This window comes from Hyla sarda, chromosome 6 (assembly GCF_029499605.1).
Source record: "Hyla sarda isolate aHylSar1 chromosome 6, aHylSar1.hap1, whole genome shotgun sequence".
Classification (NCBI taxonomy): Eukaryota; Metazoa; Chordata; class Amphibia; order Anura; family Hylidae; genus Hyla; species Hyla sarda.
Window position 1 is genome coordinate 130,510,509 of NC_079194.1, and position 25,983 is coordinate 130,536,491.

At 42.3% G+C, this 25,983-nt stretch overlaps 1 protein-coding gene across 5 annotated transcripts in view; it reads left to right on the forward strand.

Moving 5' to 3' along the window:
- LMCD1 (LIM and cysteine rich domains 1) overlaps positions 1 to 23,442 on the forward strand; it is a 63,048-nt gene extending 39,606 nt beyond the window's left edge. For 4 of the 5 annotated variants that reach the window (XM_056525007.1, XM_056525008.1, XM_056525005.1 and 1 more), the window contains 5 exons: positions 10,427 to 10,515; positions 17,448 to 17,703; positions 18,986 to 19,291; positions 19,834 to 20,049; positions 22,460 to 23,442. In XM_056525007.1, the coding sequence (XP_056380982.1) occupies positions 10,427 to 10,515; positions 17,448 to 17,703; positions 18,986 to 19,291; positions 19,834 to 20,049; positions 22,460 to 22,621 (1,029 nt within the window). In that variant the 3' untranslated portion in view covers positions 22,622 to 23,442. Of the gene's footprint in view, positions 1 to 7,330; positions 7,655 to 10,426; positions 10,516 to 17,447; positions 17,704 to 18,985; positions 19,292 to 19,833; positions 20,050 to 22,459 lie in introns of those variants that run through there. The other variant, XM_056525009.1, reaches the window with a different exon arrangement.
- Positions 23,443 to 25,983: the final 2,541 nt, after the last annotated feature.

Genomic DNA, 25,983 nt, shown 5'->3' on the forward strand with positions numbered 1-25,983 from the left:
CACATCCCGAACTCATATCCTGTCCTCATATCCCATCATCATATCTCAACCTCATATCCTGACCTCCTATCCAGTCCTCATATCTCGACTTCTTATTCCGTCCTCCTATGCCGTCCTCGTATTCCGACCTCCTATCTCGACCTCATATCCTGTCCTCATATCGCGTCATCTTTTACCGACCTCATATCCCGTCCCCATATCCTGACCCAATATCCCGACCCCATATCCCGTCCTCCTATCTTGAAGTCCTCCTATCTGGACCTCATATCCCGACCTCCTATCCCGAACTCATATCCCTTCCTTATGTCCCATCCTCATATCCCGTCCTCATATGCTGTCCTCATTTGCTGTCCTCATATCCTGTCCTTATGTCCCATCCTCATATCCTGTCCTCAGGTGATTTGTGATGAAGATATTGTAAGCTGAAATTAGAAGGGGACATGGCTTTGTGGGACTGGGCGTGATTTTGCAAGCCAGACCAATGCCACTCAAGAACATGAGTATGTCAGTCAAAAAAACGAATATAGCATACTATACTTACTAAAAGCACTTTACAAGGACCCAATAATCTAGCTACACCATGACCACAGAAACTCAGGAGATCTGAGGCACCAGGCTAAAAAGTCCTGTATACCTGGTGCTAGTGATGTGCATGTTGAGCAGACTGAAGCTAAAAGTAAGCAGGGTATTTCTACAAACTGCACTGCTGTGTACCCGTGCAGCTTAAAGGGAACATTGTTCTGAGGGGCCTATATGGGTTAACATGGTGCTTCTGACGGCAAAATATTACAAGTGGACCTCTCATAAAGGATGTCTCTTTATTGGCTTAAGTTGAATAGTTTTGAATCTGTCCAGATAACACATCAATACAAGTGACAACTCCAAGGGTTGAGACGTGGTGTAGTCTGACAACCTATGACATTTTCAATGAGACAGTTCTTGACCTGTTGTGTATACTATGTACTGTTTCCAGCTGAGGGGGCATTTCAGAGTAATAGAGGGGTCTATTCTTTCAGTACAGGTTTTAAGCCTATGGATGATTACAATATGGATGTGTTCACAAGTCAGGGTTAAATTAACTTTATATTTCATTTCTGGACCATGTTCAAAAAGCACATCCTTAAAACCGCAGGCACTTCTCAAAAACAGCTGTCAGTGGCTTCAAACTCCAGACTGTTGAGACCCAATTAGCTCCTAGCAGGCTATAACTACCCCTCCCCCTTACTACAATAATTAATTAATTAAATAATAACTGACACAACAACAATTTAACTTTTCCGTGGGTGGGGATCGGCCACAGCTTTATTTATAAAATTACTTATATAAATAACAATTTAACTGTAACAAAGACACCGATTGGCTTCTTACCAACCCGAGAGGTGCTGCCACACTGTCCTGTGTGGAGGTCTACCCCGGGTGACCCCGCTTTCACCGTCTTCTTACCGCCAAGCTGTGACTTACAATAAACAGAGATACAAAAAGGGGGGAGGGAGGGCAAAACTCCGGGTCCTGGGCAGATTGAGGGGGGAAGGGAGGCACCACAGCTATAAATACCCAGGGGAGGGCCCCTGAAAGCCCGGGAAACTATTGAACCCCTGATTGGTGCACTCCTTCCCCCCACCCATGGGACATACCACTATAGCCACTGGCAAGTTTTACAGGTGGGGGAGGGGGCTAAAACATTGCCTGTATATTTCTTAACCCCTTACTGCTCACCAGTCAGGGGGCAAGCTAGTTATGCACAGCTTGCCCCACCATTTAGTGCAGTCCAGGCTCCAGGGCATCTAAAATGGTGGATCCAAATGTGAGTACATGGGAAAAGGAATCCTGGGAAGGCGGGAACAAGGGTAGGCGGGATGACCCTGAATCACATGCAGCATGTAGCCTATCAGCAGCCAGCCACCCCTGTGATGACACAGCCCTTATATAATTGGCAGCCATCTTGTGGCCAGTCACCTTGGCCTTTTATTGCAGAGAGAGAGAGAGGGGGGCAGACAACAGGGTGTGTTGCACAGAAAAGCATTTTTACAGCAGCAATTCACCCCCCCCCCCTCCCCCAGTCACATCAGTGTTCTGTTGCAGAGAGAGAGGGACAGAGAGCAGTGTGTGTTGCACAGAAAAGCTTTTTTACAGCAGCGATTCATCTCAAGCCTAAAACCAGTCTAGAAGCACTGATAGGGAAGGGAGTGAGATTGAGATCGAAAGAGCAATTTTGGGTGTTGTACACAGCAACAGTGTGTTGAAGCACTGGTGTGTACAACAACTGAAAAGCTAATAGTAGCCATCCAATTAGGCTGAGCAGAGCACTAAAAGCATATTGTCCTCAATTAAGTGTAACCTATGTGTACATCTAAGTGGTGTACCATTTTGCTCCTGTTAAAGTCTTAAGGGCCTAGATACTGTGAAAGGCCAGCCAAAAGTACACACCTGCTGGTGTTGTAGACAAATACTCTTTTAAGCGTAGTGGAGACAATTGTCCTCCTCTCATAAGTGCATACCACATACGTACATCTAAGTGGTGTACTATTTTGTTCCTGTTAAAATTTTAAGGGCCTAGATACTGTGAAAGGCCAGCCAAAAGTACACACCTGCTGGTGTTGTATACAAATACTGTTTTAAGCGTACTGGAGCGCATTGTCCTCCTCTCATAAGTGTATACCACATATGTACATCTAAGTGGTGTTCTATTTTGTTCTGGGCCTAGATACTGTGAAAGTCCAGTCAAAAGTACACAAATGCTTGTGTTGTAGACAACTACTTTTTTAAGCTTAGTGGAGCGCATTGTCCTACCCACATAAGTGTATACCACATACGTACATCTAAGTGGTGTACTATTTTGTTCCTGTCAAAGTCTTAAGGGCCTAGATACTGTGAAATGCCAGGCAAAAGTACACACCTGCTGGTGTTGTAGACAAATACTTTTTTAAGCACAGTAAAGCTTATTGTACTCCCCTCATATACGCACTAAGTATGTCAGGCAGAAAAGGGCCGGGACTTGCACAGAGAAGTGGCAGAGGCCTTAATTCATCAGGCAGAGGTCACAGCAGACTAGGGGCAAGCTGCAGCAGGAGTCGCAGCAAGAGGCCTGAGCTCCTGGTGTCAGCTAGCAGTTGTGTCTCGACCAGCAACCCATCTGCCGTCATCGATTGGTTAACTCGGTCATCCACTTCATCTGACACCCCCAGTCAACAGTCGGTGGGTTCCTCAGACACAACCTTCATTTAGTGAGAACAATATACTAGAGGACAGTCAGCAGCTACTGCCCAGCCAAGAAGTGGAGGAGACATCCTCTGGGCAAGTAGTGATGGGGAGAGTGGTGTGGGAGGTGGTGTTTGTGAGCGTTCAGGCTCCTGAAGAAGACACTGTTGAGGAATATAAGGAGGACATCAGTGATATGTAGACACAACTCGATGATGATGAAGCCGATCGCACTTGGGAGCTGGGTGCAGAAGGGGCTTCATCATCATCAGGAGGACCCTGTGTCATTGTCTCCTCATGCTGCCGCCAACTCCAGGCTGTGTCATTCAGCCATTATATGGTCTCTTCATGCTGCCGCCACCTCCACGCTGGGTCATTCAGCCACTATATGGTCTCCTCATGCTGACGCCACCTCCACGCTGGGTAATTCAGCCACTATATGGTCTCCTCATACTGATGCCACCTCCAGCCTCTGTCATTGTGCTGCTCTGTGACAGTGATTCTGATAGCGATGCCTTTGATCTGCATGTCATACTGAATAACAGTATTATTTCACTAACCCAGCACACACCCTATTGAGGCTCTCTGTAGGCCAGAAATAGCCATTTTTAATAGCGATTCACCGCGAATAAATTCTGACCGATACAAATTATGGGGGAAAATTCGGCGAATCGGCCTAATCTAATTTTTCAAAAATTCGCTCCTCTCTACTCGTAAACATGCAATCAAATAAGGCAAACCGCATGAGATTCTTAAAAAAATAGAATCCAATGGATTTTTTTTTTATGCAGTTTGGAGCCAATATAGAAATGTGTGTTAATTGCAATATGTGAAGAAGTTCACATCTGCATCGGAGCTCATATTTGGAGTTCTGTCGCAACATCCGTACCAGTGACAGACAACAGACCTGGATGATCCATTGCAAAATAGGTGCCATTGATTTTGAATGGGATCCATCAGGTTTCCGTTTGGTATCGGACCTGCAGTATTTTTTTTCTCCACTCAACTCTCATCATCTGAACGGACCTATCTGGATCATCTGGATGGAGCTCCTCTGATCCTTAAATGTTCTTGTTCACTGAGAGCAAGTAAAGATTATAAAGGCGACAAATTGAAACACTAAGTATATTACATAGTAACTTCATAGCTTGTAAGGTTTAAAAAAGATGAGAGTTCATCAAGTTCAACCTGAAACCCTTCTTTGTTGATCCAGAGGAAGGCAAAAAAACATGAGGCTGATGCCAATTGCCCCATGACAGAGGAAAAATTCCTTCCCGGCCCCAAAATGGCAATCAGAATAAATCCCTGGATACTATGTGGTGTTTAGATCATATTTTACCAATACAGAGATAGACATCAGCAACCTGTCAAAAAGGTATGCCAACACATACCGTAGCATACTAGCATTAGGCCCATTGGGTCTAATAAAAGAATATAGAAAACTAGTAACAATGTTAGGTCCATTTACCAACATATACTTTGACTCAAAATAATGATCTGCTGTGTTTTTGAATCCTTCAAAATTAAAGGGGTATTCCAGGAAAAAAAAAAATGTTTTTTATATATCAATTTATATCAACTGGCTCCAGAAAGTAAACAGATTTGTAAATTACTTCTATTAAAAAATCTTAATCCTTCCAATAATTATCAGCTGCTGAAGTTGAGTTGTTGTTTTCTGTTTGGCAACAGTGCTCTATGCTGACATCTCTGCTTGTCTTGGGAACTGCAGTAGAAGAGTTTTGCTATGGGGATTTGCTTCTACTCTGGACAGTTCCTGAGAAAGGTGTAATCAGAGAGCACTTAGACAGAAAAGAACAACTCAACTTCAGCAGCTCATAAGTACTGAAAGGATTAAGATTTTTAACAGAAGTAATTTACAAATCTGTTTAACTTTCTGGAGCCAGTTGATATATATTAAAAAAATAAATAAACATTTTTCCTGGATAACCCCTTTAACATATAAGTTTGGGAAATTATGCAAATGTTGTCCCTTCGTATTTGACTATTTTTGGTCCATTAAACTTAATAGACCTGCTGCCAGTTCACCGCAGTATAAGTCGGTGAAACATGATCTAAAGATACCATGACAAAGAGTATTAGCAAAACCATTTTCACATGGTTCCCGCAGCCCCTAGTATTAAGAGCTGATATCAATAGCATAAAAAGTAGCTAACTCATTTCGTACTGTTTATTAGGTAAGTGTTATTTATGCAGTTTCCTTATGTATTCTCTTATATATGGGGTTGTATAAGATAAGAAAACAGAGTCACTTTCCTCCATGGACTATGTGTAGTATTGTAGCTACCATGATGGCCCAAGTCATAATATTTCTTGAAGAACACAGCTATGTTTTTTCATTGTAAGGCTGGGTTCACACCACGTTTTTCAAATACGGTTACCGTATACGGTTTTCCGCTATAAAATGTATGGCAAAAACCGTATGCAACCGTATACAACCGTATGACTCCAAATTAAAACGTATACGGTTTTCCCCTTACGGTTCTATCCGTTTGCATCAGTTTTTGCCAACGGTTTTGCTATTTTGTTGGAATTAGTTTTCCAGCAATTTAATAAAGTTACTATTGTTCTATTGAAATTCCAATCTGCGCATGTGTCAACTCCAAAAACGGATTAGAAAAACCGTGTGCAACCGTATTCTGAAATTCTGTGTACGGTTCTCATAGACAACAATGTTAAAAGAACCGCATACGGTTCACATACGGTTTTCCAACCGGAGGCAAAAACATGGTCGACAGCGTTTTTGCCTACGGTTGAAAAATCGGCAAAACCATATCCGAGGCAAAACGGATGCAACCGTACACAACATTTGGAATACGGTTTACAATGCATTCTCTATGCATACGGTTTCGGATACGGTCGTATACGTTTTTTTGCGGTAAACCGTATACGGTTACCGTATTTGAAAAACGTGGTGTGAACCCAGCCTTAAGACATCATTATGCTTCTTTTTCCCATTCTGCAAAATCATTTTGTCTTGTCTTGTAAATTACAAGTCCCTGTGATCAGAGCCGTAGTATCTTCTATCCCTGTATGTTGTATGGTAATGTATTGTAATTGTATTGTAGTAGATATAGCTATTAGGTAAATGAAAGAGAAATATAATAATAATGATTCTCCTATCAAATATAACTCACCAGAACAAGCTAGAGGGGGCACATACTTTCTTCTAGGAATCAAGCATGTCCAAGCAGAATAGGAGCTTCCATTTAAAGTCTATCAAATGGGAAAAGAAAATAATATCCGGAGAGAATCCTATTATAACGGTGAATGTGAAGCTGCACTCACACAGTGCCATTGCTATTTGGCATTTCATTTCAGGCTCCACTATTTTACAGGAGTCTTATTCAACAAGTGGGAAGTTCTGCAGGTGAAAACACAATGGTTGACATTTTTTTTGTAGAAAGCCAATCTGTATATGAGGAGAGATCAGCAATGTTCTAAGGCTGCTTTCACACTATAAAATTCATCCATTTTAAAGATCCGTCTGATGTTCCGTTATGGAAACCCTGAAAAGCGGCCATTAAACGGCCGTTAGAAAATGCCATACGTCTGTTAGAAAATCCCATTATAGTCTATGGGATTTTTACATTATCCGTTTTAATCCGTTATAGTCCGTTATTAATAATGGATGTTATTTTGTGATGGGAAAATGAACAGAAGAAATAGTGCATGCATTATTTCTCCCGTTACTATCTTCCGTAACAAAATAACGTCCGTTGTTCTTAGGCACACTAAGAAGCTATGGTGAGTGCAGCCTTGTTTCTAAATTCTACTGAACACATTGGACTGTGATTTTGTTGCGGCATTGCACCACCATTCAGTGCATATACAGCTCACACACTAGCAAAATCCATTTATAACACAGGAAAGCCAGACTCTAGTGCCAGCCCTTTCTTTCTAAGTTGTGGAGCTATATATATATATATATATATATATATATATATATATATGTGTGTGTGTGTGTGTGTGAATATATATATATATATATGTATATGTCGTGTCCCGATACAGAACATGGTTCTGTACAGTCATAAAGTCCCCTCAGGTAGAGTCCCTCAAGTCCTCCGGACTTTACTGCAGGATCCCCCTAGGTCATTATTATGATTTCTATTGTACATTAATGATGTATGTATATTTTAGGTATTGTACAGTGAATATAAACTATATGCAAAGGTTATTAGGATGTTTAAACTGTATAGGACCTTCCTAAGGTCATGTGATATGTGATCACTTGATACCCAGAGTTCCAGAGGCACAGGTAACCACAGGTAACCAGCTACCAATGGTCTTTAGTCCAGCCCCCTGATATATAAAGGGCTGTAGTCTCCACACTAGGTCTCTTTAGTTCCTGGACAGTAAGCAAGCACCAGTCCTGTACAAGTTCAGTCCAGTACAGCTAGGCCAAAGCCTATAAGTCTGCAGCCACATCTAATCTGTAAGTCTCATTTATGCCGTCAAGTCATAACAGTAGCACAGTGGCCTGCATCATCATTATTACCACTACAAGTCCAAGCAAGCCTGAGAGGTTCCCTGTGTCCCGGTCACCTCTGTGGAAGTTGACTATCTGTAAGAAATGTTATACTGCCTTCTTCAGTAAAGTTCCAGTTGCATCAAAACCTGCTTTGGACTCTCATTTACTATATGCCGTTTCTGGATTGGTTGTCGGCGGTACCCTACTCCATACAACCACATCCTGGCGGCACGAACACTACAAGGGGATTATACTACCATCTTTGCCTGGGTTATTACCACCTTCCCCTACTACTACCTGCACTACACCACCCGGGTACCACATATGTGTGTGTGTATGCCTGAACACTGCACACTACCACTGCTTTGCTCTTGAATGCTAGGTATAATTATTAATATCGGACTTTATTCAGTATGCAAGGCTGCTTTCCCACATGCAGCTTAAACTTTACACCCTTGCATTCATCGGCATGTTGAATTGCGAACATATGGATCATAGCTTCATGCAATATATTGTAATAACCTGTGCACGACTGCATTGGTTGTTTTCCATCTTCTAAATGACAACACAATCTACTTCTGCTAGCATACAGTTATCACCCTCCCCACTCCTTCCACTTCCCAAAGCAAGTTATATAGCAGCGATAAGCAAGGAATGTACGAAGCGCAAGCAGAGGAATTCTTTTAATGGGAAGGAAAAAGGACTGTAAGTCCATTTCCCTGGTTTGGTAAAGTCTTGAGAGGTCTTAGGGAAGCTGCCAAGCTAACTTCTGTCTGCTGTGACTGAGATGACGGCTGCAATGAATTCATGTGACATGACATCTCTTGGCTAAACAGCCTAAGCTCTCGGGGCCATAGAACTGTACTGTCTGAGCTTCCAGCCGGCTGTATTCGCATGATCTTCTGCAGGGACTGAATACCTTCCACAAAACACAACATAGTCTGACAATAGCGCCCTTACTCTGGAGGGGGACAGGTGAGGTGGATTAGCGCATGCCTTTCGGCTTATCCTGCACCAATTAAATTGTCTCATGCTTTAAATAGCCCAAGCGACACTGGTCCAAGGCAATATGGATGATGGGTGGAACATTCTCTTCTTCTTCCATCATTGTTGTTCCACTTAATAAGGCACTGGATGGTGATCTCTGTTACTAACTGTCTAAGATATGAAAGTAAGCTCAAGGGCACTGCTATGGGATCTAGTGTTGGTCCTAACACTCTTTACTATAAACTGTGTGAACCTGTTCAGGTTTTATAATTAGACTAGTAGCAAATAAAGTAGGGGGAAAAGGCAAAGGTGGAGATGGGGGCAACAAGAGCAAAATGGTGTGATTAAGGAAACCATTCAGGATCCTTTACAAAAGTTCAGTGTTAGGGAGGGTTCACACCACGATTTTTCTATACAGTTTTTGGATACTTTTTTTTTTTTTTTTAAACGTATGCAACCGTACAGCAAACCATGGCCATAGACTTTCCATTCAAAACCGTATGCACCATATTGTATACAGTTGTCTCTGTTTTTCAAACCACACTTTTTTTACTCTTTTTTTCCTGGACAGAAAACCGTGGCCTACCACGGTTTTTGGTAAGGGTGAAAAAACCGTATTGACCCGTATACGTTTTTTTTTAACGTGGGAGTCAATGGGAACCGTACAGACCTGTATGTGAGTACGGTTCCATACAGTTTTCACCATACGGTTTTTGACTTTCCACATTTTTTTCTTAGAATTTCAATCAAACAAGTGAAACTTTATTCATAATGGAGTGAAAAGTTCAAAACGTATACTTTTTTTTCTTAAAAAACGGATACAACCGGACATAATTTTTGAAACCGCATACGGTTTTAAACCGTATACAGATAAAAATTTGTACACACATTTTGATACAGTTTAGGGTGGGTTTACACCACGTTTTTGCAATACAGTTCCCGTACACGGTTTGAGCGTCAAAACCGTATGGAACCGTATTGCAAACCGTACTCATTGACTTTGTATTGAAAACCGTATGTTAACCGTATCATGCGGTTGCATACGTTTTGTATCCGTTACGGTTAAAAGCGTTCAATTTCCCATACTTCAAACTGTAGTCTACTACGGTTTGAAGTCCGTTTGAAAAACCGTATTTAAACCTTATCCATTTTTTATATAATGGTGGTCTATTAAAACTGTATTCAACCAGATACACTTACGGTTACATCCGGTTTTCACAATACGGTTTACGAATCTGCACATGCGCAGTTGGCTCCGAAAGTTCCACCAGCTTCTAGAATCTTCTATCTGGGAGTGTTTTTAGTGTAAAACTGTATGCAACCGTATATTCGTTTTTTATTATAATACGGTTTTTAACCGGAATCCGGCATATACGTTGTATACGGTTGCATACGGTTTAGTACGGTTTTTAGCAATACGTTTCCTTCAAAAAAACGTGACACGGTAATAGATTGCAAAAACGTGGTGTGAACCCTTGGTCAGGTTTTGAGGAATCCGTTTTTTTTTTATCAAAAACCTGATACAGGAACCGTATAGCAAAATTGTGGTGTGAACCCAGCCTTACCAGATTTTTTAGTTTAGAACTACTTTCCAATTTAGTGCTTGCAACCTGTAGCTACTTCAAAATGTATCCAGTAACACCTAGTCATATAAAATCTCAGGGCACAAATCATGAATATTGCTTAATGTGAATACTGAAGTCACCTGCTGATGGGCTGATTTTACAGATGTGTTCTCTTATTTTACAGATGCCGGTGGGAATGAAGGATGAAGAAAGGGGCCCTCCCTGCCTGAAATGTGAGGGAATGTGCACAGGATTCCAGCTGCACTCTTGGAGGTAAACTCATTAGACGGTAATTTCTGCATACTGAGAATAGATTAGATCAAATGAGAAAGTGCAGCTGGTTTATGATGAAATATTTTCTGGATTCGTAATTGTTCCTTTTAGCAAACAAAATCTAAGTCTAAATTGGTGAATTATCATATTCTAAATGAGAGAAAGGGGGAGAAAAACACACGCGCACCCCTAGTGCGGTACTGTGAGAAATATTTGGCAAAGGAAACAGGAATTACGCTTACCAGAATGTGTTGCGCTGTGGGCACAACACCATGTAGAGCATAGGAATGACTCTGCGTGCAGCCTGGATCCTCCGGTTAGGGCCTCGCTTACCGGTTCGTAGTAGCAGCAAAAGAAGCAATAGAAAAACTGGATGCTAATCAGGCGCAATTCAGTGGAAGAAAAGATCCGTAATGCAAGGATCACTTCATAAGGTTTATTAAGAACACAATCGCAACGCGTTTCTTGCCCGTAAAGAGCACTTCCTCAGGCATTGCCTGAGGAAGTGTCCTTTACGGGCAAGAAACGCGTTGTGATTGGGGGGGAGGGGCTGGATGATGACGAAGGCCGCAGTGGTCTTCAACCTGCGGACCTCCAGAGGTTTCAAGACTACAACACCCAGCATGCCCGGACAGCCGACGGCTGTCCGGGCATGCTGGGAGTTGTAATTTTGCAACATCTGGAGGTCCGCAGGTTGAAGGCCACTGATGAAGGTATTGACAGGCGGTGATGATGAAGGGGGGGGGGGGGGGATGATGACAAAGGCCGCAGTGGTCTTCAACCTGTGGACCTCCAGAAGTTTCAAAACTACAACTCCCAGCATGCCTGGATAGCCGATGGCTGTCCGGGCATGCTGGGAGTTGTAGATTTGCAACATCTGGAGGTCCGCAGGTTGAAGACCAGTGATGAAGGGATTCACAGGCGGTGATGATGAAGGGGGGTAATGATGATGGGGGTCTGGATGATGACAGGGGGGATGATTTATTTCCCACCCTAGGCTTATAGTCGAGTCAATAACTTTTCCTGGGTTTTTGTGGTAAAATTAGGGGCCTCGGCTTATATTCGGGTCGGCTTATACTAGAGTATATACGGTACTTTATGTATGATGTGACATTTGCTCACTGCATAGTGGTGTTATATGAGCATTGTATGGCAGGGTTACCTATATATAAAGATCTGACTGCATCATAATCCCCTGTTGAAGGGATCAACACAGAAGACCCCCTGGTCTTGTGTATAGCGTTGTCATTAGATTACTAGTATTTGGTCACTGCCTGTTGTGACTATTTTAGCACTGTATGGTGGTATTGACTTGTGGTACTGTATATTATGTTTGCAATGCATGATGTTATAGTATTGATGGAAGTATTTTTTGGCTAACAAATGGCAATGTTATGTGCATGGTATATAAGAGTAAGTATCCTATGGATTGCACCCACATAAGGTATTAAAGCAACATCCGGCATACGTTTGAGTAAAGTATGTTTGCCTGGTACTTCCATTAGGTGGTAAATAATATGGAAGCTCTAATCTCAGGAAATGATAAATTGAAGTCTTATATTTGCAAGAGATTCTTTCAACTTGGGGGGGTTCTTTATGGGGTCTCTGAAAAGCTTTGAAAGTAAAGAACAAATGACATTACACAGTGATGAGTCTAAGCAGCGAGCAGGAGACATAATCACAGATAGATGACGCCATAACAGTAAAGACTAAGTGCAAAATTAAACTGAAATAAACAAACACTATAACAAACGCATTGCGAGCTGACAAATGAAAGCGAACGATCCTAATGCTACTTCAACAGACTCTTTGTGAATTATTAATGATGATCGTCTGTAGCAGAAGCAGAAACAAGCTCCTATTCATGTCGAATATAAACATTCTGAACAGGAATCCGCACGACAAATGAATATTCTGTATCAATCACACGGCTCAATAATGAAGCAATTTATGGAGCGTATCTGGCTCTATAAGTAATTCTGAAAATGAGGGAAACATATTGACTTGTTATCCCGCCTGGTCCTTTTAATCTGCAGCTTCAAGTACTCAGCCAGCTGTCTAGAGGGTCTCGCACACGCTTGGCTGATCACTGACGCAAAGTGAGCGATAAACTCACAAAACTACAAACTAATGAGCGAGCGGTCGGAAAAAATACCGCCAGGTCTTCAGACTCGGCTAATTGCAACATGTAAACGCCTCAATTAACTCCATTCTTTTCATACAGTGTGGGCTGGAAGAGGTTGTCGAAGGTTTGAGTCTGTGCATGTTTGACGGGCTGTGACCAGCGGCGGAAGGGACTATGTCTGGATAATAAGAGGTGGCATATTAAAAATTCCATTGGCCTTTAAATGTTTTTAAAGGGGTACTCCAGTGTTATATGAATAAAACTTCATTAAATAAAAAAAAAACTTCTTAAAACTTCAACTTTCAAATGTTATATTTCAGTTCCTCACCATTTTCAAGATCTTTGTTTGCAGTCAGTGAATAGGAACATTTTGTTTAAACTGTGAGACAGCAAACTATGGGCCTAGTACTGCAGTCAGCTAAGAAGTGGATATGGCTGTATCAAGTCTTGACAATGCTCTGTGAATTAAAGGGGTATTCCACTAGTTAAACAGAATTGTAAATTACTTCTATTTCTATATATAATCCTTCCAGTAGTTATCAGTTGATGTATGCCCCACAGGAAGTTCTTTTCTTTTTGAATTTCCTTTCTGTATGACCACAGTGCTCTCTGCTGACACCTCTGCCCATTTTAGAAACTGTCCAGAGTAGGAGCAAACCCCTATAGTAAACCTATCCTGCTCCAGACAGTTCCTGACATGCACAGAGGTGTCAGCAGAGAGCACTGTGGTCAGGCAGAAAGGAAATTAAAAAAGAAAAGAACTTCCTCTGTAGCTGATAAGTACTGAAAGGATTAAGATTTTTAACTAGAAGTAATTTACAAATCTGTATAACTTTCTGGCATCAGTTGATTTAAAAAAAAAGAAAAGTTTTCCAGCAGAGTACCCCTTTAAAGGTATTTATTTTTCCTCAACTTTTAAGGGGATAATGCCAAGTTATAATACTGTGTAATATGCTTCGATAACCTCAGCGCTCCGTTTTGTCTCATTTTCATGCACGGGACCCACACCCAGAAGTACGTAGGTCCTGGCAGGTCCCATGGGGTCCTTCGGGCGCCGTTGTGTTTTTTACAGGAGTAGCAGGAGAAAAAGACGTTGCATGATGTATTCTTTCTCCCGCTATTCTCCCCGTGTTCTCTGACATCCGTTGCGCTGCCATGTCACAATGAAGAAGAGGAGTGCTGATCTCCAAGCTCTGTACTCGTTCCAATAAGCCTGTTATGGGGCTCAGTATTGGGCATACCTAACTCACAGAGCATTGCCTAGACTGGACACAGCTACTTAAGTACAGGTTTCCGGACTCTTAATATAAATCAGAATGTTCTCATTCACTGACAGCAAGCAGGTAATGTTAAACGCAAATGGAGAATTTATGAAGCCCAGCTTTTCACATGTAGGTCTTTAGTAAAGCCCCACTGGCTTCTGTTTTGCGTGACTTATTAGGAGGCACAAATCTCTTGAGAGCCACACAGCCTTCCCCATCCACTTTATGCTAATCTTAGTTTTATTAAGTCGTGTGCGACTTACTGGCTTCATATGTTCCCAACAAGGTATATCAAAAAGGTAGAACAGACATTTTTGTCAGTGTATCATCTACATTTTTTACTAAATAAACCTAAATACTGATACATGAGCTGCTGTTATCAGCGTTCAGATATATACCGTGCTACATGGTCCATAGACACCTGTGAACAGGAGATAACTCAATGACTTCTACAGGAGAGTGTTGTGATCATGCTCAGTGACCTGTGCAGATGTCATTGTGCAGGAAGGGGGAGGAGGTGAGCTGTGACTGTCACCTATGGTTAGTTATGGATGTCGTGTTACCCTTATATAAATATTACCATTCTGTGGTGATCCACGGTGATGGCTGGACCATGGGCTGTAGCGGTGTAGGTGGATGGGGCCGATGGTATTAACCCCAGGGGCAAGGTGTTATTAACCCCTAATGTTCGTGACGCCAGAATGGTTTTTGGGTATCGGAAACCACCCAAACGATATCTTTGCTATCCCAATGGCTAGGCAGGGAAATGAGAGTCCATGACCAGAGTATGGTTTAACAGAGGCTTTACTAAGGTCAGACAGTTGTTATAGTCTCTACAGCTCGGCCAGAATCCCAGAGAGTTGGCCAGGAACACAGAAGGACCTCGCAGCTTGCTGGGACTAGTTGTACTTGTAATAGACTTTAGATAATTGACTTTAGGCTTGATTGGACTGTAGATAGTGACAGCAGACATAGACTTGATTTACTTGAAGTGACTGTAGATTTGAGGCCTTCCAGGTAGCTGGACACTAGCACTGAGACATCTGGTCTCCACTGTTCCTCAGCAAGAGTAATGGTAGTAGAGCAGAGATTGCAGCACCTCCCTTCCTTATAAAGGGGGGCTGAACTAGAAGCCCATAGGTCAAGCTTCGGGTCATGTGTTAAGCTGGTGCTCTCTGGGTAACATGTGATAACATCATGTGAACATATCATGTAACATCTCACAGGTCCTTTAGACAATTACATTAGTCCTCCAAAGGTCCTTTATACTGTTTATACATGAATATACTGACTATATATATATATATATATATATATATATATATATATATATATATTACAATAAATAACATTAAAGTAACAGTAGGGGAGACACTGCAGCAGAGCCCCCAGGTCACTGAGGGACTCAACCTGACAGGGCCTAAGTGTAGTGCAGGACCATGTCCTGTACTGGGACATTACAATTCATTGTAATTCTACCTGTGATATTAATATGTAGACTGTTATGAAGTGATCCCTACAGTACAGGAAGTGTCAGTCTTTTAGGCTTCTCAATCAGCAAGATTTCAGATTTTTTTCAGCATAGTGAAAAAAAAATCACTTCACCAGAAAATCTCCAAATAGTTTTTTACATAAAAACAAAAATTACACGCGTAAATTTCACCTACATGAAACAAAAAACCTTTTTAAAGTGTAGAGGCAGCAACGGAACATGGAACGTATTATTGCACAGCTAGGGATAGTTACACTAAATACTACTAGTGCTGCAGTGCTGTAACTAAATGAATTTAAAATGTCGCTGTACCAACTGGGGTCCTATGTCTTGGGTGCCCAAAGGGCATTTTAGAACTGAAGGGTACACTAATGCTACAGCCCTCACTTTATTAGTGTGTATAAGTGCTATCATAAAGTCATCCTGAAATTAAGTTACTTATATAGCACTGCCAATTTAAGAGGCAGTAGTTATGTATTTTAAAGGGGATTCTAGGATGAATACTGTATAGAATGGTGTAGAATGTGTGTAGCTAGGGGGTCTATGGAAGCAAGTGCCCCGGTTTCTGCTGCATGGTTGGGCTCCAGAAAGTCAAATTGCCTTGGCAAGGGTAGTTAAAAGGCTAGGTTAGATAGGTAAATCATTGCCGCAGTTGAAGGACAGCTGGTGAACTGTATGTTAAAACAATAAAACATAGACCTTATGTAATGAACATGTTGCCTTTGGTGTGTCATTTTATGGGCTTTGACAGATTTACCTGAGATATTAATAAAAGCCGCACATGTGATGCGTCCTCATACCATCCGAGTGAACATAAAGCCCAGGCATTAATCAGGACTTCTCTGGCGGAAAGTGAGGGGGATAAAATAACTCTGGGTCTGAGGTATGGAATTTTTGGATAAGAATAAAGGTCAGGGTTGGCATCTCCACTGTGGTGGGAGGCTCTAGGAATCTGGAGTACAAAGCTTCTGTGTCACTCCCAAATATCCATGTTGTCTGCAGGAGATGTTGACAGGATATGTGATACAGTCATCACCAACTTCTCTGTTCTATATTAAAGCCTGGAAAAGTCATTCCTGTTAGTAGAGATGAGCGAACTTTCGTAAAATTCAATTCGGCCTATTCGCCAAATTTTCCCCCAAAAATTGGTTCGATACGAATTTATACACAGCTAATCTATATTAAAAACAGCTATTTTGGCCTAAAGAGAGCCTCAATAGGAGTGTAGAACAGTTTGCTTTGTTCTAACACGCATATGGAGTGTGCTGGGGTAGTGAAATAATACTGTTATTCAGAATGACATGCAGATTACAGGCATCGCTTTGGGTGGCATCAGTATGAGGAGACCATATAGCGGATGAATGACCCAGCGTGGAGGTGGCTGAATCATGAGGAGACCCTATAGTGGCTGAATGGAACAGCCTAGAGGTGGCTGAAGTATGAGGAGACCATATAGTGTCTGAATGGCACAGCCTGGAGTTGGCAGAAGCATGGGGAGACCATTGAAATGTAAGATTTTGAAATTTAAATTTAGGATTTTGAAATTGAGGAGACCATATGGCGGCACTTGTGGGAATGTCCACCAGCCATTTAAATAAGAACCTTTGGATAGATATTTCGAAGGAAAAATAGTAAGTTGGGAATATACTGTAGTGTAAAGACGAGAGTGGACCATATAAGCCCTAGGATGTGTCTTAAGGGATGCTAGTTTGTTGGCTCCCTTAAGAAACCATAATGCAAGACGGGTGCCAATTAGAAAAGATACATCTAGGTCTTGCCCAGGTCATGTCATGAACCTTTTTTTGTTTCTTTCGGAGGCTATAAAAATTAGAATGGAGATACTATTGGAAATGACACTGCAGTTTAAAAGTGGGTGATTTTAGTGATTGCCTCTGATTTTACTGATATTGTATTAACAAAATGAAATACCTGGACCAGTCCTATAGATTGTTCCTGCGGTGGAGGATATTTCTCAGTGAACTCTCAAGAAATGACCTTAACCTTTGTCGTCTCATCTATAAGAATTTTTCACTTCAACCTCTTATACTTGCAGGAAATCATGTGACCTCTGCCATTGTCCCCGTGAAGACCATGCTCTTCCCACAGAAGTAGAAGAAGACCATAGGATTGGGCAACTGCTCTCAGATACCTGTTACTCTGGACTGACAGCTCGTGTAAAAGGCAGCGATGGGATGCGGGTCTACAAAAGGAATCGTATGATCATAACCAATCCCATTACCTCCCGAAAAGATCCCACCTTCCTCACTGTCACCTACGAGTGGGCACCCCCTGGACTCAACCAAAAACTGGTACTTTCATCATATTGTCAATGTTTATGAAAATGATAAGCTCTGAAGGTTTCTGAGCGCTAGTATTCAGGCACAGTTATTACTCTGTATTGATAGAGTTCTCCTTGGCTGTGGTTTGTTACAGTAATGTTGCATGGGATATATTATAAATATTCCACTGGTGAACACAACTGTTGGTAGAATAAAAACTCCTGTGGTCACCATGGAGGAAGGAAAGGATACAGATACAATTAAAAGGAGTAACTGATTTGGCCTAGAGGCCCATAGCACAGGGAAAAAGACTCAGGGCACGTGTCACTCGAGCCAGTTCCTTGTAACACCCAGGGACATACCCAATATCACAGTTTAAATCACCCCATTAAGCCCCTTTCAACTGTATGGGCGTATTACTTGTGTGATCATCACCTTTAACTGTGTGTCCTAAGGATGCACATACAGTTAAATGCGGTGCTCATCTTGTAGACCAGAGGCAGCTTTATACTTTCAGCCACTAGAGGTCTAAAGCGTCTCTTCAGGATGCACAAGCATAGGATGATGTCACACTTGTGCGTTCCAAAGGAAGAGATACCCCAAGACCTCTAGATAGAAGAGTGCAAGTGACTGAGTATGTTTTTGTTAGTTTTCCCCATCTCCAAGATTATAAAAAACAAACTACTCAGGAGAAATACTACCTACTGGGGCCTCTTTACAGGGAAGAACCTACCTACTGAGGGGCTGTCTACAGGGAGAACATACCTATGGGGGGCTGTCTACAGAGAGAAACCATCTACTGAGGGCTTTCTACAAAGGAAACCTACCAACTAAGGGATGTTTAAAGGGGGAAATTGTCTACTGGGCATATATACTACATACTGGGGGCACCCGTTTACTTACTGAAGTGACCCACCTAAATATTGGGGAAATATGCCTACTCCTGCATGGGGCATGGGACTATGTGTCACTGGATATAACTGCACTGTAATTAATTATACACTATGGTCCACAGAAACTTGTTATCTAACCCTGTATGGGTGAGGGAGGGGGGTCTATTGGTCTGTAAATAGTCTTTATATACTTAGCAGTATGGTGATAATATGTGCTTATGGTGTGGCAGAATTTTTTTATTTTTTTTTAACACCGCCCTCCTTGAGAAAATCTTGTGTACGCCCCTGGTAACACCAATGACTGCTGTAACACACATCAGCCACTAGAACAGGAGTCCTCAGTCCTCTGTAACTATACATGTGCTTATTATTAGGCTTGGATTAGATAGTTATGTTTATAATAATCATAATTTTTACAGGCCATGTGTTATATGGAACTAATCCCTAAGAAGTTGCAGCCTGTGGCCGGCACGGAAGGGGCACATTATCGACGCTTACAGCTATTGAAGCAATTACCTGCCTATGACTTTGATCCCCATTATTGCAGAGGTCTGTCTGAGGGTGAGAAGCCTGTTATGGAAGAATTTTTGAAGCAAACCAAGGAGAATGTGATGGGGGTGGCAGAGGTGATATTACCATGTAGTGCCAAACAAGATGAAAAGGAACCTAATGCCACTAAGACAGCAAACAGCATAGCAGAGGAGCCCGGTGACAAGAAAGATTATGTGAGTACAATGGTCTGCACATGTACAGTATTCACTCTAACTACCTTAAAGGGGTACTCTGCCCCTAGACATCTTATCCCCTATGCAAAGGATAGGAGATAAGATGTCTGATTGCGGGAGTCCCACCGCTGGGACCCCTGCCACCTCTGCTGCGGCACCCCAGTCATCCGGTGCACGGAGCGAACTTCGCTCTGTGCCTGATGACTAGCGATGCGGCACTGGAGGCTCGAGACGTCATGGCCACACCCTCCCTCTCAATGCAAGTCTATGGGAGGGGGTGTGACGGCCGTCTTGCCCCCTCCCATAGACTTGCATTAAGGGGTTGTGGTGTGACGTTATAAGCTTTGACAACCTGAATAGAAAAGCTTGTTTTTGTAGTGATATAAGTTTTACTTATGCAAATCAACTACCAATTGATCATCACCAAGGAGCTGTGATGAGGGCACCCAGCTTACAAAAAAACAGATTAATCTAGGGAACAGAAGTTTAAGCTGTTTGACATAAGAGAACAGTGTTACAGTATTTGCACTTTGCTCCTCTAGTTGTGCGAGTTTTGCCAGCAACTAATGCCTACTGATGCTCCAGCTGTCTACGCAGAACGGGCAGGATACAAGAAACAATGGCATCCAGCCTGCTTTTTGTGCTGCCAGTGCAGAGAGCCACTGGTGAACCTAATATATTTCTGGAAAGGTAATCGTCCATGGTGTGGAAGGCATTACTGTGAAAGTGAAAGGCCACGCTGCAATGGATGTGATGAGGTAAGAATGGTAAACAAAGACAACTAAACCATGAGTATAACTAGTGTAATACTGCCCCCATGTACAAGAACATAATTTCTATAATTATGCCCCCTCCTCCATGTATAAGAATGTGGTGGCCCAATACAGGAGTTGCACCCCTGTACCCTTGCTGCCCTGTCAGGCAGCCTCCATACAGTGACCCCTGGGCCCCCCTGCGCCTGTTCATTTGTATATCTGCTTCTATGCTTGTTTTATAGAGTATTGTATATAAAATGTGTTATACCTTTAAGTGATGTTGTCATGTGATTGTAACCCAGTGAGATACCAGTGACCATGTGACCTAAGGGTGACCTATGGAACCCCTCCTAGTTTCCCCCATATAAGCCCTGGGTGGAGCCCCTGCTCTCTCTCTTGTAGCTGAGTGCCAGTAAGGTCAAGTCCTGTCAGAGTGTGTCTGGGGTGCAGAAGAGGCCTAAAGTCTACCACACAGCCACGGATACTCAAGCCTAATACCCCCCAGGTCCAAGTCAATGCCTGGTAAGCTACAAATGGGGTATAGTCAGTCTCAGTCAAGTCAGTCCAAGTCAACCTGTCTCAAGTCAGCGTGGCCTGCATCGAATTGTCCAAGCCCACTATAAGTCCCAGCCAGCCCTGTGGTCTCTGAAGTCACTGGTCCCCTCTGTGGGCCTAGCCAAGCTGTATAGACTGTTATATCTGTCTGACTCAGTAAAGCTGCCGTTGTTCTGTAACTTGGCGTCGGAGTCATTATTTGCCCCCGTGCCTAGCCCAGGATCCAGCGGTATACCTTCGGGTGGTGTGGAGGATAAACCACGCCCCTGTGTGATTAACACAAGGGGTTAATTCCATCTGCCCCTAGGGTAATTCCATCTGCCCTCATCACACCCTCACCACAAGAATATTACAACTATGAGGCTAAGTTTCCACTTGTTTTTTTTTCTGGCAGTTTTTAACCCAAAGTCAGAAGTGGATCCATGAGGGAGAAGTATAAGTCCTTCCTTTATATGTCCTATTCCTTTTGAATACATTTCTGGCTTTGGCTCAAAAACTGCAGTGGCAGTATTCCAAAAACTGCCAGAAAAAATAAACAAGTGGAAACTTAGCCTTATACTGTCCCTTATGTACAAGAATATAACTGATATAATACTGACTCCTATATACAACAATATATTTGCTTTAAAACTGCCTACATACAAGAATATAACTACTATAATACTGCCACTACGTACAAAAATATAACTACTATAATACTGTCCCTATGTTGATGAATATAACTACTATAAGGCTATGTTCACACCTCGGAATTTCCGTGTGCAATTATGCATTGGAATTCTGCACTGACATTCTGGAGCAGAAGAGTTTCATTGAATTCAACAGGATTCTGCTGCGCTGTGTACATGGAGATGTTTCTGGCACAGAGAGTCCGATTTCCTTGTGGCAGAAAGAATGAACCTGTTCATTCTTTCTGTGGACTCCGCATGGAATACATAGCAGAGACAGCGCATTCCTGTGTGTTCTTACCAGTTCTTGGAATGTCAGCATGGCGATTCTCTGTGCGGACATTCCGAAGTGTGAACATAGCCTTATACTGACTTCTATGTATATATATATATAGGAGGTACTTTATCAAAACCTGTGTAGAGTGGCGCACTATCTCATAACAGTCAATCAGATTGCTTCTTAAACTTTGGGGGGACATTTATTAATGTTGGTGTGAGATAGTAGAGATTTTACCCATGTTTGCTTTGTGTATTTTTTGCGCACTTGCTTAAAATTTTCCATAATGGCGCACACAGGACTTGATAATTTTTCTGCACTTATATAAACCAGTGAGCTCTAGAGCTAGATGCTCTAGCATTTGACACATTCGGACATGTTCTATTAGGTTGTGTAGGACTGCGCCCAAAAAAAAGGCTTTGCGCAAAAGTTGTGCGCAAAACTAAACCTGCACATAATAACTTCATGTCCACTGCATAAAGTGCTCCATGGTGCCTCAAACAGTACACTTGATAAGTGTCCCCTATTTTTCCTATGGACCAGGATATGAAACTGAGCAAGAAGGAAAATTTTCATATGTGACCTGCTTACTTCATATATATATGTATTCTCTCTAGAGATGAGCGAACTTACAGTAAATTCGATTTGTCACGAACTTCTCGGCTCGGCAGTTGATGACTTTTCCTGCATAAATTAGTTCAGCTTTCAGGTGCTCCCGTGGGCTGGAAAAGGTGGATACAGTCCTAGGAGACTCTTTCCTAGGAATGTATCCACCTTTTCCAGCCCACCGGAGCACCTGAAGGCTGAACTAATTTACGCAGGAAAAGTCAGCAACCGCCGAGCTGAGAAGTTTGTGACGAATCGAATTTACTGTAAGTTCGCTCATCTCTAATTCTCTCATTTGTTCCTGCAGATGATATTCTCGCAGAACTTTCAGCAGCATGATGGGAAGTCATGGCACTTGGAGCATTTTACCTGTACCAGCTGTGAGCAGTCACTCAATGATCAGCCCTATGTTCTGGACAAAGCTCGGCTCCTGTGTACCACCTGCAGCAGTAACAGAACCACTCACTAGATCCAGGCCTCCTTCACTCAGATCTTGGGGTGCCCAGTGGATCTTTCTGCCTGAAATAGTTCCGGGATCGTAAGCTTGTGATCATTTCTTGACCATCAGGATGTCTCCAGAACGGACATAACATAGTGGTGACCACCATTCAGGAGCTGCTTATTGAAGGTGTGGTCCACCATTGTACATCTCAGGATATCACTGCTGCCAGGTCCTGACCAGAAGTTTTAACCCACATACTGGAATACTAACAGATATTTTATTTATTTTTCTATGTTTTTATTGTTATCATTGTTACTAGTGAGGGCAGTGAGTTGTGAAGGGTCCGGTCCAGATCAACATCTCAAGTTCAACAATAAGTAACCAATTCATAGATACACATTACAAAACTGGTGACCCGAAAATAAAACATTTTACATATAATTGAACTAATGGTATCAGAAAGTTAGCTACAATTGTGTTGGCATTTGTAAATATTTTCCTGTTCTTAAAGTATGTGTATACTTTTTAACCCCAAAAAATGATTCAACAAAAAGTTCTACTATTTTGAGTAGACAACTTTTATGCAGATTTATGTCTCCATGGTTACAGACTACAACAAATCTTGTATAATAACAGAATAACACATAAGTGTAGAATCAGACTACACTGGATTTGTATGTAGTCTGTTACTATGGAGACTCATAGGACTGCACAAGATCTGCGGACACAAATCAGTAGATGTTCTAAATGAAACTATAAGCAAAGTTACCTCACTTTTCTATTTTAGATTAATTTTAGATTCCAAATAGTATACACAGCCTTAAAGGGGTTGTGCGCTGCCCTGCAGTTCGGAGTTCCGCTCACAGCGTCCGGAAGTTCATTACTCCGAACACTGTGTGCGGGCTTCCGTGTTCGCAGCCGCCGGGCGTGATGTCACGCCGGCCCCTTCGTGACGTCTCGCCCGCCCCCTTGTGACATCACGCCCGCCCCCTCTACCAAAGTCTATGGGAAGGGGGCGTGACAGCGGTTGCGCCCCCTTCCCATAGACTTTCGTTGAGGGGGCGGGCGAGACGTCACGAAGCGGCTGCGAACACGGAAGCCCGCACACAGCGTTCGGAGTAATGAACTTCCGGACGCTGTGAGTGGAGCTCCGAACTGCAGGGCAGCGCACAACCCCTTTAAAGGAGTAGTGTAACCTTTTTTTCTTTTCTTTTTTTTTTAACTATCCTGTTGCAAACTTTAAAGGGGTACTCTAATGGAAAACTTTTTTTTTTTTTTTTTTTTTTTAATCAACTGATGCCAGAAAGTTCAACAGATTTGTAAATTACTTCTATTAAAAAATCTAAATCCTTCCAGTACTTATTAGCTGCTGCATACTACAGAAGAATTTATTATCTTTTTGGAACACAGTGCTCTCTGCTGAATCACGAGCACAGTGCTCTCTGCTGACATCTCTGTCCATTTTAGGAACTGACCAGAGCAGCATATGTTTGCTATGTGGATTTTCTCCTACTCTGGACAGTTCTTAAAATGGACAGAGATGTCAGCAGAGAGCACTGTGCTTGTGATGTCAGCAGAGAGCTCTCTGTTCCAAAATGAAAATAATTTCTTCTGTAGTATTCAGCAGCTAATTAGTACAGGAAGGATTTCGATTTTTTTAATAGAAGTAAATTACAAATCTGTTTAACTTTCTGTCACCAGTTGATTTAAAATGAAAAAGTTTTCCACCGGAGTACCCCTTTAACTCACCTTTCGTTGCTCCCCTGTTGCCCCGATATAGCTTTTCAGTCCTCCGGTCTTCTTCCTCTTTCTTTGTACAGGAATCGTCATACCGCTATCAGGGTATCACTGGCTGCAGCAATGTCCCACCTCGGCTGGTGATAGTCTGAGTGCTGTGTCATTAAGGCTAAGTTTACACTTAGCCTTTTTGGAATACGGCCACTGCAGTTTTTGAGCCAAAGCCAGAAGTGTATTCAAAAGGAATAGGACATATAAAGGAAGGACTTATCCTTCTCCTCCCTTATGGATCCACTTCTGGCTTTGACTCAAAAACTGCAGTGGCTGTATTCCAAAAACTGCCCGAAAAAAAGTGGAAACTTAACCGCAAGGAGCCTGGGCCCCGCCTTCTCCCTGGTGCCCGGGCCTGTTATGTGACATGGAAATGGACATCGCCACGGTTCTCAACAATCACATTTGATAATTATTTGCCTTTATTACCTAATAGTGATGACCAATGTATTTTGAGAACACATAGAAAATACTGAATGCAATATTTTCCTTTCGATAAATATCTATTTTCCACCAGAATGAAAAAACAATGTCCAGATAATGTATATGTCTGTGTCCAGCCATAATGTTATATTATGTCCTCTTCCTAAATCCATTGCAAAATTCTAAACATTAATATTAATTCTGTTGTTGCTTCTACACCTATATTCAGGGGTTAGGCAATGACCCCATTTGTTTAGGTTCTGTCACGCCCCCTCCCATAGGCTTGCATTGAGGGGGCGGAGCATGATGTCACACGGGGCAGGGCCATGATGTCACAATGCTCCGGCCCCCGTGGTCGCCAGTAATCAGACCCGGAGTGAACACGCTCCGGGGACTGATTATAACAGGGTGCGGCGTGCAAGATCACGGGGATCCCCAGCGGCGGGACCCCCGCAATCAGGCATCTTATCCCCTATCCTTTGGATAGGGGATAAGATGTCTTAGCGCCGGAGTACCCCTTTAATCAGCTGTTTATCCAACATACAGTTTGTAGTGGCTATGCTTGGTATTGCTGCTCAGTCATGTAATCGCTGGTGGTTATTGAGTTCCCCTTAGGTTACAGACCAAATAGATAAACAGATGACTATAGTTAGTTTTCTCTCACACAGCAGTCATACAAATTCTTGATGGTTGCAGACCCGAGTGGCACAATTCGCTTGATGGTCACAAAACAGTCTTAAAGGCACAGTATAATTGGCAGTTGTTAACACACAAGTTACCACAGGAAATTGAATGGTTGCTGTATGTACATATTGCACTGTACTTGAGTGCACTACAAAATGTAATGGAGCTATGTCTTTTCATCATCTGATCTACGGGAGTGCTGGGAGTCAGACCTCAAACAATATGATATTGATGACCTATGACCCCTCAACGAGAAAGTCTTGGAAAACCCTTTTAACAGGAATATTACACAAAGTCCTCACTAGACATAGCTCAGTGAAGACAGACTTAACTAAATGCTACACTATTTATCGATGTAAAAAATCACAATTGCAGCTACCGTATATACTCGAGTATAAGCCGTCCAGAATATAAGCTGAGGCCCCTAATTTCACCCCAAAAACCCAGGAAAAGTTATTGACTTGACTATAAGCCTAGGGTGGGAAATACATCAT